The sequence below is a fragment of the Coniosporium apollinis genome, assembly GCF_000281105.1.
Source record: "Coniosporium apollinis CBS 100218 chromosome Unknown supercont1.26, whole genome shotgun sequence".
Classification (NCBI taxonomy): domain Eukaryota; kingdom Fungi; phylum Ascomycota; class Dothideomycetes; genus Coniosporium; species Coniosporium apollinis.
Window position 1 is genome coordinate 357,746 of NW_006913288.1, and position 13,977 is coordinate 371,722.

A 13,977-nucleotide genomic window follows, 5' to 3' on the forward strand; every position below is an offset into this window, starting at 1 on the left:
TGTCACTCGAAGAGTCCGAACAGGCGTTTGAACGGTTCTAGTGGCCATATTAAGGCACGCATGCTGATCTCGAAGGCTGTCTGACGGCTATTTGCGGACAATAACTGCCTAGGCCCTTTGATGCCTAAAGTTCACTATTCATATGAGGTCGCTTTCTTTTTCGTGACACGCAGTAAGTTGAAGCAGCTCAGCTATGCAATTCATTTCTTCCCTGATCAAAATTCGGTGTTACTTCCGTCTGCGTTTCTATTCACATCTGTCCCTCAACCATCCGTATCACAACGGCCTCCGAGGTAGATTCAGGGCCTTGAGTCGATCCCGTAAAGAGTTATCATTGTTACGCTCCGATCGGAGCCGAAAGAAAGCGTCAGTTGCGCTCTTCACACAGTCAACTTTCACTATTGGCAACACTTCCGGTACGCACTATTGTTGCGCTTTTATTCACCCATAACACGCTCACAGGATGTTACTATTGTAATTGCCCGTTGCGTGAATCTGATTCTGCAAGAAGTCGTCTTGCATTAGTCTCAGAAGAGAAAGTCAGACGGGATCACGAAGCACGGGACATCAGTACTCGTACTCTCCGTTCTTGATGTTTAACTGCGTGGGCTACAATAGACTCGTGGGTCCTCAGCTCTACGAAATTTGCCTCGTAAGCGACACCGGCTGCTTTAGAGGTTCATGTGTGCGACTACAAGTGCGAAAGGCCACAAGGGTGAATGCCCGGATCTTCACCGTTTGGACTTGATCGCAGCGGTTAAGGTGTGAGGAAGTAAAGTTTCCGGGTCCCAAGGCGGCATTCATTCCGTGGCAGGAGCAACTGGGAAGCAGCAAACCCGGGCTTGCTGCTGAAGTACCCTTTGCACCTTCCCCACTGACCATTACAGCCCAGCCGAGCATAACAGCGGACTCCTACGCATCCGCTCTTCATTTCAGCAGTCTATCTCCCCACAACGTCACCTCTGAACCTAACCACCATTTGTACGTTTCAACGCGGGGAGTCATGGGTATCTGGGAAGGAGCTCAGGAGGAATACAACCGCCTGCTTGCTCTCCACAAGAAGTTGGAGGCGATGAAAGGCCGAGTACCGCCGCAGCAGCCGATCTTGAAGGAGAGTGTATTGACTGAACTTTCGTCAATACACTGCCGCAATGCCCAACGTCCGCCAGGAAGTTACACTTGTCACACAGTCGTCACCGACTACTATCCACCTTGCCTGGAGTCATGGACCACCTTGCAGAAGACCTGTATCTCGCAGCTCCGTATAGGCGTCCATCATGTGGGTCAAGTCCTCGTCGTCCGGCTGATCACGAAACCGGCGAACCATGGTGGCTGCCTGTCGGCTATAGAAGACGAGCACGGTCACGTTGCCACAATCGAGGTTCACAATGATCATCGCGAACCCTACGAAGTCCTTCCCGAAGGTGCAACATGTGCAATCAAGCAGCCATTCTTCTATGCTGTCAGCAAGAGAGAGGTGCGCGTGCGCGTTGACCACCCGTCCGATCTCATTCTGATCGCCAGGGAGCCGGTAAGTGCAACCTGAAAGTGCGGAAAGCCTCGCCATCCTTTCCTGGTCCAGAAGTCGGCCACCTGTGCTTATTGAGGGCTATGTGTATTAACTTGTTACATCAGACTACGATCAACGCAGAACCTCATGCTGCCATGCTCCAAAAAGCAGAAGCTGCTCTAAGCATGAAGCAGTACACGAACGCCTGCAGATATTGCCTCACAACGCTGATAGTCGATCGTTCCAACCCTCGAGCTCGTCTACTGTTAGCTAGTGCTTTTTACGGCCTCGAAAAATACAAATCATGCTTAGAAACCCTACAGCAGCTTCAAGTACTCGGACAATTCGATTCTGACGCTTCGGATTTGCAGACTCGCGGCCTCGCACGCCTAAGCGAGACGTACTACGCTTCATGCGGGATCGAAGAAGTCGCTCAAGACACCTCGAAAACGCGTCAAGAATGGCTCGATCACGCCTCCAGCCATGAGACCGTCATCGTTAGAGACTCAGGAGCCGCTGGCCGAGGTCTCTTCGCTACTAAGTCAGTCAACAAGGGAGACGTTGTTCTCTGCGAGACGGCTTTCGCGATGGTTCTACCACCATCGCAGCTGGCACGGGTTATTTGTCGTCATGATCTCGTCAGGAAGCGGTTTAGGATCAATCCTGACGTTTTACTCTACGTGAGGGTAATGGAGGAGCTACAACGGCGTCCTACTGCTGTTCCTGACCTCCTGCAACTCTGGTCCGGTGAATACAGGAGCGAAGTCAAGGAAGTCTTGATCGTGGATGGAAATCTTGTCTTAGATGCGTAAGTGTCCGCTCCGGCTATCTTAGTCTGAGCTTTTCCACTGTTTTCTGCGGAGCCTTCGTTCCAAGTCCCGGCTCCGACCCGTTGAACTGCGTTGTAATGCTAACGAGGTGGTCTTTCACAGGTTTCATGTTTCCCGCATTGTCGAACTCAACGCCATGGCTTGCGGTCCCAACAGGCTTGGCGAGGGCATATGGTTAAAGGCGTCATACACGAACCACTCGTGCGCTCCAAATGTATCCTACAAGCTTCATGGCAATTTGCTCGTCGGCCATGCCCTTGAGGACATTGGAGAAGGTCAGGAACTCTTGGTGTCGTATATCGACCATCCGGAAACCAAGCCTTTCAAGGAGCGCCATCAGGCACTTGCGGAGTGGGACTTTGCCTGCCAATGCCCGCGCTGCACAACCGAATACTTCGCTCAGTGGATAAATCGCATAGAAGGCCAGCTGAACGCCAGCGAGGAGAACGCGCGGGAAGTCACCCACAGCGATGGGCAGGAGGCTGATGATGGCGGGAAGTAGAGCCCTTAGGAAGATGCAGTACGCGTTAAGGATACATAGTGGCTGAGGATACCGCAGACTGGAATGTCGCGGAAGAGTGAAACCTCTGCTTTACTTAATTGCCGTCGCCCGATGAATGGCGCAAGTGGTTGGGCTTCAAAGGGCACCTGAGAGTGGTTGGCTGAGAGCTAGGTCTATTAGAGCCTGAATGGAACAAGGTGGCTCATTTCTACCTACCCATATCTCAACTGGTTGCAAGGAAGAGCGAGTTTTCTCTCAAGAGGTATTCCATGGCGTTTGGCTGGGAGGCGCTCTATTGATATGAGCCGGAGGGTTACATTGTACACATGCCACGAGCACAATTAGCTCTCCATGGCTCTTAAAAGCTTTAGTGCGCTTCATCACCTGTGTTCTGGTGGAGGGCGTTACTTACCTTCGACTCTGACTTTCCGAAGTGATCAACGTCATTCCTCCCTGCTGCAACAGCCGTCCACCATCAACACTAAATGCCATCAACACAACCAATGCTTCTCCTCAACCGATGCTCGCTGCTTTCCGCAGGAAACTACACACATCCACCATGAAACTCGACCCAGCAGTCGTCAAGCTCCTGTCCCTGGACCCGTCCAACACCTCCGTCTCGTCCTATGGCGGGGGTGGCATGTCCTCCGCCTCGACCTCTAAGATCACCACCAAGCTCAACGATGGCACGGAAATGAGCTTCTTCATGAAGACAGGGAAGAGCAAAGATGCCGAGATCATGTTCCAAGGTCCGCAGCCGGCCAATGCATCTTCATACAGCAGACAAGCCTAACTAACATTTTCAAACCAGGCGAACACGCCTCCCTAAACGCAATCCACGCCGCCGTCCCCAGCCTTTGTCCCCAATCCTTCGGCTGGGGCCACTTTTCCTCCTCGCCTTCAACCTTCTTCCTCGTAACCGACTTCTTGCACCTCTCCCCTTCCTCCAGCAGCTCCTCTACTAACCCACCCCCCTCCCTTGCCGCCAAACTCGCCAAGCTGCACACAATCCCCGCCCCCATACCCGAGGGTTACAGCACGCCCCAATTCGGCTTCCTCGTCCCTACCTGCTGCGGCGACACCCCTCAAGACAACACTTTCTCCTCCTCATGGGCAGACTTCTACGCCAACAGCCGCCTGCGCTTCATACTCGCGCGCTGCGAAGCCGCTCGCGGCGCTGATAGGGAACTAAACCGGCTTGTAGAAGATACGGCGGGAGGTGTAGTGCCAAGGCTGCTTGGGGAAGGGCACCTTTCTGACGGGAAGGGTAGAAGTATCAAGCCGGTCGTCGTGCACGGCGACCTGTGGAGCGGGAACAAGAGCCGTGGGCGTGTTGGGGAAAAGGGAGAGGTTCAGGACCTTGTATACGATCCTTCATCATGTTACGCGCACAGCGAGTACGAGCTGGGCATTATGAAGATGTTTGGGGGGTTCGGAGGCAGTTTTCTGAAGGAGTATCACGGGCTGTGTCCCAAGTCGGAGCCGGTGGAGGAATACGAGGATAGGGTCAAGCTGTATGAACTCTATCATCACTTGAATCATTATGCGTTGTTTGGGGGAAGTTATAGGGGCGGTGCGGTGGGGATCATGGAGAGATTGGTGGGGAAGTATGGACGATGAGGAGGGGATGGGATGTGCATGGGATTCCATTTGGCAGAATCATAAGTTCTGATATATTCATATGCTGGAGAGATCGTCTCCCATCCAGCTAGATTACCATTCCCTTCGATGGACAGGGGTTTGACAAGGAAGCGGTGCCGGTTACGAAGTCATCGTCAAACAGCCATAGCACATGATGTATACATATTATAGTACATAGCTACATCGCAAATTTTCTTACCTGTGAAAATTGTAGCGCTTTGAACTTGATGTTACAAAGAGGAAGTTGTGGTATTGTTGATGCTTGGTTACCGGCACCGCTTCCTCGCAGAAACCCCGTCCTGCGTGACTTGGGATTGATGGTGCTCATCACGTGATTAGCTTTCGGCTTGCGGCTGTCATTCTCTCGACGCTTACTTCTTTGCACTCCACCTACGGACAACCCAAGACTGTGTGTGACCGTCTCGCGGCCGGAATGTCAGCTACTGTAACCTCGTAACAGATCCGCTAATGCGATGTCGGCTTGCTACGATGCGCGGCCGGAGAGGAGCGTATACTTAGACGAGCTATTTTCGGTTGCACTAGCAGTGAGACAGTTTTCTCATCCTCACTCAGCTTTTCCTCTTACGTCGGGCGGGAAAACGGGTGCACAGATGCAATAGGACAATCACCACAAATGGTACACCCAGTTACCTGTCCCACGTGCCTCTCTCATCTAAAGCCTTTCCCTGCGTGGTCCGACATGTTATTCCACAGAGGCTTGTCTTGAGCTTCTACTACCAAATTACATAATACGCAGCCCTATGGCGTTTGCTTGGCTTGAGGCTTGGTGCTCCAAAACTGAACACGAGATCCATCCAAGATATTTCTCAGAGCGAGCCAATGGCTTGCGATCATTTACGATGGAGAGTCCGGAAAGCGGTGAGACTCAATAGCGCAAGAGCTGAACACCATGGCTGCGCACGGTGCCAAGCATCGTATACTTCCCATTCTGGACGACTGTGGTCTGCCTAAGCCGACGGTTTCTGAGATGGAACCACGCCATACGATGGGTAGGTAATTATAGCAGCTCTCCTTGTTGTAGAATCGAGTATAAGAACCATGAAGGATCCTATCTGTATTCTTCAGTTCCAGCAAGAGCAAGCTTCAAACACCTAGACCCAGTACTTAGACATCATTTCTATAACCCACACTCGCTGTCCTCCACACAAGCACAACCAAAAATGCATTACCTCACCATCGCCTCCTTCCTCCTGAGCACCGCTCTCCTCACCTCCGCGGCCCCAACCCCCACCTCCGACGCCGACCTCGTCCCACGGGCCTGCTCAACCCTCTACCCCGACATCGCCCGCGTCGAACAGGCTCGGCCCGTCGAATCCTACCTCCCCGGCTTCATCGTCGCCCAAGACGCCGGCGCGACCAACATCAAAGACGCCTTTGCCGAGTTCACCGTTCCAACCCCGGCCTACGGCTGCCAGCTCGAAGTCTACTTCCCTGCCGGCTACCGCATCAACACCTGGGGCTCGAACCAGGTCTACGTCTACAGCCTCGACGGCCCACTTTCGCGAAGCCCGAGGGGTATTGACGTGTCGTGGGCTTATGGCGCACCGAACATCGTCAGCCAGGTCGGCACGGTGACGTTTGGGAGCAAGCCGAATGAGCCGACGAAGGTGGTGATCAATAGCTTCCAGTGCAAGCCCAAGATGGCGTTTAGGTTCAGCATTGCGAGTGAGAACCAGGCGGGGTATGTCGAATTTGTGCAGAGTCAGGCGGCAGGGTTGAGGATGACTTACAATTGTTGAGCGGCTTCATGCCGTGTCGATGGATGTTACTTTTGAGGGTTTGGCACCTGCGTACGGTACGGAGTCTGGGTTTGGGAGTGTCGGGTACATTTGGACTTTCCTTTCGCAGCCTCACTCAAGGCGTTTAGTGGTTTCGGAGGGTTCTGATTTCAGTAGCTTCCAGCACCGAAGCAGTACATTCCTTAGACGGTAGTACCGTACGATTAGCAAGTGGACTGAACACATTTGTATACAAGATCATTAGGCATAACTTTGGACGGAATAAAAAATCACTCTTAACACAGACCTAACGCTCCACCAGCATGCATCCAAACGATCATCTTCCAGAATCTCTCACGAAGTCGACTTAACCCCCATCCCCTTCTCCGCGCTCTCGACGCCCGTCTTCACACTCTCCGCCACCTCCGGCCACTTCCCCCTCTTAATCCCATGCCTCCAGACCACATACTCCGCCGTCCCAACCACACTCCCCAACCCCGCGGCCCCCACCACCGCCGTCGCCATCGCCGGCACCCTCTTACTCCCCAGCCCCGCCGGTAACCTCCCCGTCCTCGCCGCCACCACCACCGCCGCAACGCCCAGTACCTCGCTCGCAGTAACCCACTTGTCCGCCTCGCTCTGGCCCCTATTCTCCTGCAGCCGCCACGCGCGGCTCTGCCATTCTATCTCCTCGCGGCCCCACATGCGGGCCGTGAGGGCGAGGTCGGAGGCCAGGAGGCCGATTATGGCGCCGCGGGAGGAGCTGATGAGGGCTTTACGTCCGAAAGTCGCCCATGTGCGGGGCTGGGAGAGGAGGGTTGAGGCGGTGGCCGTGAGGAGAGAGATTGTGGCACCGGTTGTGAAACCGCGAGATAGGACGTGGAGGGTTAGAATTGTGCGGGCGTAGCGCTGGTCTTCCTCGTAGGCGGCGTGGGGGAAGAGAGTGTTCATTTTGGATCGAAGCTGTCGCTGTTGCTTGAGGTTGGGGTTTAAGAGTCAAGCGCTGGAACTGGCACAGGTGATGATACGAGGAGTAGAACTGGCTTTTGAGAAGACTCGGAATACTTGAAGGAACACCAGCAGGAATGTCCTGCGCTATATACACCAAAGAAATACGATAACTCGGCCTTTCGATATCCTCCGCAACAGCTGTTAGGGTTGGCAGCCGCCGTGCGGGCACAACATGGGTTTCGCAGATCCTGTCAACTGGCCGTTCATCTGCAAAAACATCCAGGACCAATACGAGATGACTTAGCTGAGGAGCATAACGCGTTACGTTGGCAAGGGGGGAAGAGCTTACGGGCGGAAGATCTGACCGATTGTCCGGCACGTGATCAGTCGGGGTAAAAAGAAACCCGACTTCAAACCAAGCCCAAACACAAAATGATCTTGGATTCATGTGCTTCGCTAAGGTCGCAATGCACTACTTGATAAACACTCCTGTTCCAGGAATCTGCGGATTCGCGCCATCCTGAACCTCACTCATGAACTCCACCGTCCGTTGGAACACCTTCCTTTTCTCTTCCAGTGCCTCCTTTCCCACAAAAGTCTCTGGAAACTGCGTCCAGCCGTGCCGCATACCTCTCGCTCTATAAACCTCTAGGACACCATCATGCCCTTCGTTCTGCATATTATGTATCCATTCTTCGCTTTGATTGGCTAGCGTGTCGATCTCTGGCAGCACCAGGAAGACCCTTGCTCTTGAATTCAGTCCCGCTGTGTCTGCGAGACCTGGAGAGGCGCGCGGATGGTCGCGCATCTCCTTTGGAAGGTAGGTAGGCGATAGCACTGGTCCGATAGATCCGAGAAAGCTCGTCGGGTTAGGTGGAGGCATGTTTTCAGATCTTGGGCGTTCGTGTGGCATGAGCCGGCTGTCGAACGAGGGATAGAAAAGTAGCAGAGGTATTGCCGGGCCATCGTGAGGTAGCAAGCCTGGCCAGTCGATATCAGGCGTGTGAATGTCTAGTGCGAGGTTTAATGCTAGGTTGCCGCCGGAAGAGAATCCAGATATCGAGATGCGGCCTGGATCAAGTGTAATCGGTGGAGCAGCACCTCCTTCGGATTTTTCACGCCAATGCTGTTCGATCTGTTTCCGCAAGGTGCTCGAGCCTTCAGACTTTGCGTCAGCATCCAAAATAGCGGCCAATGCGTCCTCTGCATCCTCGATAGCTGCAGGGAACTGATCGATGGGTCCTTTGCGATAGTCGACGCTGATGGTAACGCAGCCCCTCTCCCGAGTCAACATTGCACAGAAGGGTGCTTGTTCCAGACATGATCCCATGATAAAGCCGCCGCCGTGGAAGTCGAGATGGACGGGGACGCCACGGTCGCCATGCTTCAAAACTTGCTCCTCTGATGGGAGGAACACATAAAGTGGTATCTTATGTTGACCGTTCCATGATGGGAGATAAACTATAAACGGATGCGGTCCTTCTGGCGACGTGATTTTGAGAATTGAGTTCGGTACTAGCCATGGTGAGCGGACAAGCCAGAAGCGCCATTGCACTTCCCATGGCAAGGTGAAGGACCGGGCAGCACGGCGCAGAGTCTGCAGATCAACTATCGAGGCCATTTGAGCGGTTGACGACGTTAATGGGCTGGAAATATGCCGAAGTTCGACGTCTATAGGCACTCTAGAGTACTTGGTTTTTGAAGATGTTCGGACGCTGCTCAAGTAAACCTGAATACCCGTGATGATGACGTATGGCAGACACCTCAGCTTCAAACCTCACGTTCTAAAGACACGATGCCAATACCATAAGGAGGCGGCCATCTTACGATCAAGTACACAGACCGCTCTTTTGATAAACCTTAGTCCTCATGCCTACGGCCGCTCCGTACTTTCAAGGCATGCATAGGGTAACACCTTGACCAAAATATGCTAGGCAGTTCCAACTTAGGGCACCTGCCATCTACAGTAGGATCTAAGCCGATGTTAAGCATATCTTTAGTCGGAAGCCAATTCAATCTTGTTACCCAATCTAGTCTTATTAGTGGGTGCATATGATGGCTAACGCGGGGTTTTGCACCGCGGGGTCCATGGTTGTGATCACCTCCCCTTCGTGCGGATGGAGGGGAAAGGGTATATAGAAGTCATCACTAGCATCCTGTCAAACTCTCGCATTCCCTAACTGTCTGTGGATTGCTTGTCGCGAAGTTCTCTTCCTACCAAAACAACTCCAAAACATCTTGTTGAAGTTCGAGCCAAAGCGTTCAATATGGCGAAGGGAAGTTGCCTCTGCTCTCAGATCGAGTTCGAATATTCGGGTACGAGAACTCGTTACACCCTTCTTCACTACGCGCCTCAGATCTTCTAACACCGCCACTCCCAGGCGAGCCTGCAACCACCGCCCTCTGCCACTGCGTCGACTGCCAGAAGTGGACCGGCGCCGCCTACACCGCCAACGTCGTAGTCCCGCGCGGCAACTTCAATGTCACAAAAGGGCAGGATGTCCTAAAGTCCTACGACGCGACCGGTGCATCGGGCAAGATCAACAAGCACTGGTTCTGTAACAACTGCGGATCGAGCCTCTACACGGAGCTTGAAGTCATGCCGGACGTCACGTGTGTGAAGAGTGGCACGCTGGATGGAGGAGCCTCAAACCATGATGTTGCGGTTGAGTTTTATACGAAGGATAGGCTGAAGTATTCGGCTCAGGTTGAGGGTGCGGAGCAGAAGCCGGAGTTTGGCTAGAGGGGAGGATATCGGATGCAAAGAAAGCGCTGTGGGGTTTTGGATGGGCGAAAGGTGTCGCTGATGGAACTGCACATACGGTTGTCCTCTTGATGTGCCAGCAATGAAGACAGTGTTGTACCGCACCAAACACTGTGAATCAGCTACATGGTTAAGGAAACTCCCGTCACACGTGATGCAGCAATGCATGAATGCACCTGAATGCGCCCTGGTTGTGATCGTTTCTCATCTCCAGTGTTAACGAAGGTTACCCAGCTAGTGGAACTCTTTAGATATGCCTCCGTGGCCGCCTAGGACTTTGTAGTGACATGTGAAGTGTCAGTAATAGAAATCCTCCTCTCGTGATGCTGGGGTTCATGAGTGGTGGAACGTTGCTTCTGAGGCAGTGAAGAAACGGACTCCGGTACGCTTCCAAGCATCTGTCCACCACTGGACTGGGATTGGATTGGCGTTTATTGCAACTTGGAAGGCTCTTGAGGGAAGGCAATCAGTATCGCCTTCGACTCAAACCCGTCATGCTCTTAATCTATTAGAACGTATAGAATGAGCGCACAGAAAATGCTACAGCGTGGAAAGCAAAGCGTGCCGGTCCTCTTGCAAATGCAGATGCGTGTCCATCGAATCTCCCTTGCACTGCCCGAGTGAACCAATACGGGAGCAGCCGGTGGGTCGACTCCTACACGAGTGTGTAGAGAGGATATAATTTTGGCTACTACTAGCCTGATGGCGTGGAAACCAACATGAACCATAAAGTAGACAGGCAGCCACCCCATCACATGCACTGGTGGCCTTCTTCGGTCCGAGCTTAAGAACGGGGTTCGGGCACAGCAATGCGTATGCCAAGTGAAACGATCAACCAAAATGCCAGAAAAGAAAACGGTACCAAAAGGACTCGAACAAAAAGACTCAAACCTGCAGCCGAGCTCGAAGGGGCGATCATGACCTATTACCACGCCGCTGGTCCTTCGGCGCCCAATGCACCATATGCACCAATAGCCTTCTCGGTAAGAGTCTTAGGGGCAATTTCTGCTTATTGTAGTATATATGCATGTGCGTGTGCAGTAGTACTAGACAGGAAAATTTTCGAGTGGGGTTTCGATCTTTCTGCACAGACTCAGAAGGTGAAAGTGTTTCACTTGGTTGAGCAAAACATGAATCAACATGTTGATAGCTGGGACTTGATGAACTGGGTACTTTGATCGAGTTGAATTGAAGGCGGGAACCACAGCAGATAAAGGTCCAGTCACTAAAACCAAGCAGCCTGCCTCTCCATGCAAAGCTGAGCTAACTTCATAATTGAATCTGAGCATGTTGGACTTAGGGAGTATCCCATGAATGAATAGAAATGGTTTACCACACCACCATCATAGTGGCCAATAACGCCAAAACAAGGGTATCTTCCTAGCCCCAAAACGCCTCCCAAGCCCAGCCATTACTCAAACTGCTGCTGCGGCGCCGCCATACTCATCCTCAACTGCCTCTCCCTCTGATGCGCCTGCATCGTCAACCGCTCCACCGCGTAGCTCAACCTCTCCTTCTTCTGCCTCAGCTGCTTGATCTTGAACTCCTCCATAGCACTAACCCCGCCAACACTCTGCCGCGAGACCCCGTAGCTACTACTTGCTTTTCGCGCATTCTGCGGCTTGGCGAAGGCAGAGCTGCTGTCTCGCGAAAGTCGCCCTTCGTTCAGTTCACACTTGGCGATGAGAGATTGCTCGCGCCGCTCGAGCTTGTCGAGGTAGTTGGAGACGCGGTTAAGGAGGTTGTCGACTTCGGGGCGGATCTCGGAGAGGAGGGAGGCTTGCGCGGCGATAAGATCGGGTTCGGAGATGAGTTCGAAGTGCTGAGGACGTCAGAGATACTCAATCGTACAACAAGTAAAGGGAGCCGCATACTCGTGTGGTTTGAAGCACCTTTGCTAAGCGCGGGAAGTCGTTGACACCGGAGTCGAGGATCGATATTGAAGAGTCGAGGAGTTGCATCGAAGAGCGCAGCGAGGAGACACAGCCTTCGAGGGAGTTCGCCATCTTCTGACTCTCCTCGCCGGCTACACACCTTGACCCTATGTGAGTTTTTTCGATTGCAAGCCTAGATTGCAAGGTGTTTACATCAATCGCGGTCCTCAGGTCCCACCTCGGGCGTACTGCGGCTATACCCAAACCCAGCCGACAGAGCCAAGAGCTCTTCAACCTTCCGACATCACTGCTGTCCAAAGCTACGGCTCCCATCAACGACAGCAAACAAACGGTCACCGCAATACATACACCTTTCTTCGAAACGTCACAATGGGTCTCCTCGGCAAGAAGTTCCCGGCGCCTGTTGGTATGCTGCAATTGCACCCGGAAACACAAGCGCAAGGACTCTACTAACAGACTCCAAGCTCGGCCCATGGCTCCTTTCTACGTTGCCGGTATGTCCAACTGCGCCTTTGGTGGCATCATCGCACAACACTACGGGGATACAACCAGCAATCGCAAGAGGAAGAGCTTCAACAGCCGGGAACTGGCACTATGAGACATACGCTGACACCGCACCCACGGCAGGCCTCGTCATCCTCTACGGCGTCAACTCCTTCGCGAACACACTAGCCAGCAGTCAGTAATCCCTAGTCACCACGAGAACCCCACGCTGGATGCCTTGGAACGAAGAAACATTGGTAGTGCACCCAAAAGCTTACTAGTTCCCAGCCGACGAGTACAAGAACGATCCGCGGAACCCGGGAGCGAAGAGCGTGCCGAATGGTGGTCATTAGGCAGACAGACTCTTGTTCTAGGCGTACTATACATATGCGAGGGCATGCCGCGGATATCGTGGAGTGGAGCGGTTGATGAGGCTGTGGTAGTGGAATAGACGGGTTTCGAGACAATCAAAATAGTTTCCGCATGCCTGCCAAATGTGCAAATGAGAATCATTGAATTGCAGGAGCGTTTGTGGATGAGAACTGCTCTTCAAGGATATGAAAATGCCAGATTTACTTTCTCAGTCATTGTCCACGATTTTCTCCTCTGCGCCCTGCTTGTAACAACATCTCTGTGCTGCTCCACATCTCCATGTGGCCCGTGGTCGTCACTCATCTCCCTCGGAATATACTACTGTCCCACTACATTCACACCACAGAGTCCAGCAGTAATGCTCTCTAAAGGTACCCAAAGCTGCGTCAACCTCTGATCCTTGTTACGAATCACCCGCTTTGTACTGTGGGCAGAGAAGCAACTAACCAGATGAAGCTATACAGGGTATTGACGCGGCCGATGGATAGTGTCTTCCTCAGTAGGGGTTTCAGTATACTGGGTCACAGTAAGATTGGAGCGAGAGACGTGGCTTTGAACGTATGGGCCAATGAGCCTCCTACAAAAGGGATTGGCCCATCAAGAAGCCACTGTCAGACTGTTGCGGACTATCCATCGGCTGCGTCAATACCCTGTAGTGGCAACGGAGAACATGGACACGGAGGGGTTTTAGATGAGCAACGAGTGGTTGGCGTGATTCTGTTACGCACATCACGTCCGACACAATTCTAGACATCTCCACGATAGCAAATGGCGTGACACTCACCCACAGAGCCGAAGGGCCGATATGCACAGGATGCTGAGTACGACCAGTCTGAGGTAGGCATATATCGTGAAATTCGACCCACGCAATCGTTTGACACAGTCGGCGGCTGCATCTTGCGAGCAGAATCTCCTACTACCTAGGCGTTCGTCACTTCAGTAGGCACTAATAGATAGCATGTCACGTGAGCTGCGTAGTTAAGACATGTAGATCACAGCTCGCTTGCACCTCATGCATCGCCGTGCATAAGTGAGTTTGGCGAGCCTCGGGAACACGACGAATTCTGGAAAAATGGTTGAAAAAAGGAACTCTCCGATGACGGCGGTGTCGCTCAACTTTCAAGCTTATCTCAACGTCCAGTGGTGAGGAGCCTCTTCCGCTGCAGCTGCGTGGACCTTCCCTGTCCCGCATAATGCATGGCAGATCGTGGTGACCCGAGTACCTAGGTACTCGTGTACTGCAAGTCTCGGGATGCACTGCAGTAGGAAGCGTCAAAGACCGTACCCAAG

At 52.9% G+C, this 13,977-nt stretch overlaps 8 protein-coding genes across 8 annotated transcripts; 5 read left to right on the forward strand and 3 right to left on the reverse strand.

The window, feature by feature from the left end:
- Positions 1-1,003: 1,003 nt before the first annotated feature.
- W97_05712 (uncharacterized protein) lies at positions 1,004-2,842 on the forward strand (the record flags this gene model as incomplete). The annotated part of the gene is made up of 3 exons (XM_007783446.1): positions 1,004-1,531; positions 1,636-2,318; positions 2,443-2,842. 3 exons carry the CDS (start codon positions 1,004-1,006, stop codon positions 2,840-2,842), a joined length of 1,611 nt encoding a protein of 536 aa, XP_007781636.1.
- A 559-nt stretch (positions 2,843-3,401) lies between these two features.
- On the forward strand, positions 3,402-4,462 carry W97_05713 (uncharacterized protein; the record flags this gene model as incomplete). Its single annotated transcript, XM_007783447.1, has 2 exons — positions 3,402-3,591; positions 3,654-4,462. The coding sequence occupies 2 exons, from the start codon at positions 3,402-3,404 to the stop codon at positions 4,460-4,462; spliced, it is 999 nt and encodes a 332-aa protein (XP_007781637.1).
- A 1,202-nt stretch (positions 4,463-5,664) lies between these two features.
- W97_05714 (uncharacterized protein) lies at positions 5,665-6,243 on the forward strand (the record flags this gene model as incomplete). Its single annotated transcript, XM_007783448.1, has 1 exon — positions 5,665-6,243. One exon carries the CDS (start codon positions 5,665-5,667, stop codon positions 6,241-6,243), a length of 579 nt encoding a protein of 192 aa, XP_007781638.1.
- Positions 6,244-6,576: 333 nt separating this feature from the next.
- Positions 6,577-7,173, reverse strand: W97_05715 (uncharacterized protein; the record flags this gene model as incomplete). The annotated part of the gene is made up of 1 exon (XM_007783449.1): positions 6,577-7,173. The coding sequence occupies one exon, from the start codon at positions 7,171-7,173 to the stop codon at positions 6,577-6,579; it is 597 nt and encodes a 198-aa protein (XP_007781639.1).
- A 472-nt stretch (positions 7,174-7,645) lies between these two features.
- Positions 7,646-8,794, reverse strand: W97_05716 (uncharacterized protein; the record flags this gene model as incomplete). Its single annotated transcript, XM_007783450.1, has 1 exon — positions 7,646-8,794. One exon carries the CDS (start codon positions 8,792-8,794, stop codon positions 7,646-7,648), a length of 1,149 nt encoding a protein of 382 aa, XP_007781640.1.
- Positions 8,795-9,440: 646 nt separating this feature from the next.
- W97_05717 (uncharacterized protein) lies at positions 9,441-9,916 on the forward strand (the record flags this gene model as incomplete). The annotated part of the gene is made up of 2 exons (XM_007783451.1): positions 9,441-9,489; positions 9,555-9,916. 2 exons carry the CDS (start codon positions 9,441-9,443, stop codon positions 9,914-9,916), a joined length of 411 nt encoding a protein of 136 aa, XP_007781641.1.
- Positions 9,917-11,348: 1,432 nt separating this feature from the next.
- On the reverse strand, positions 11,349-11,943 carry W97_05718 (uncharacterized protein; the record flags this gene model as incomplete). The annotated part of the gene is made up of 2 exons (XM_007783452.1): positions 11,349-11,759; positions 11,812-11,943. 2 exons carry the CDS (start codon positions 11,941-11,943, stop codon positions 11,349-11,351), a joined length of 543 nt encoding a protein of 180 aa, XP_007781642.1.
- A 258-nt stretch (positions 11,944-12,201) lies between these two features.
- Positions 12,202-12,668, forward strand: W97_05719 (F-type H+-transporting ATPase subunit J; the record flags this gene model as incomplete). The annotated part of the gene is made up of 4 exons (XM_007783453.1): positions 12,202-12,238; positions 12,297-12,326; positions 12,460-12,510; positions 12,604-12,668. The coding sequence occupies 4 exons, from the start codon at positions 12,202-12,204 to the stop codon at positions 12,666-12,668; spliced, it is 183 nt and encodes a 60-aa protein (XP_007781643.1).
- Positions 12,669-13,977: the final 1,309 nt, after the last annotated feature.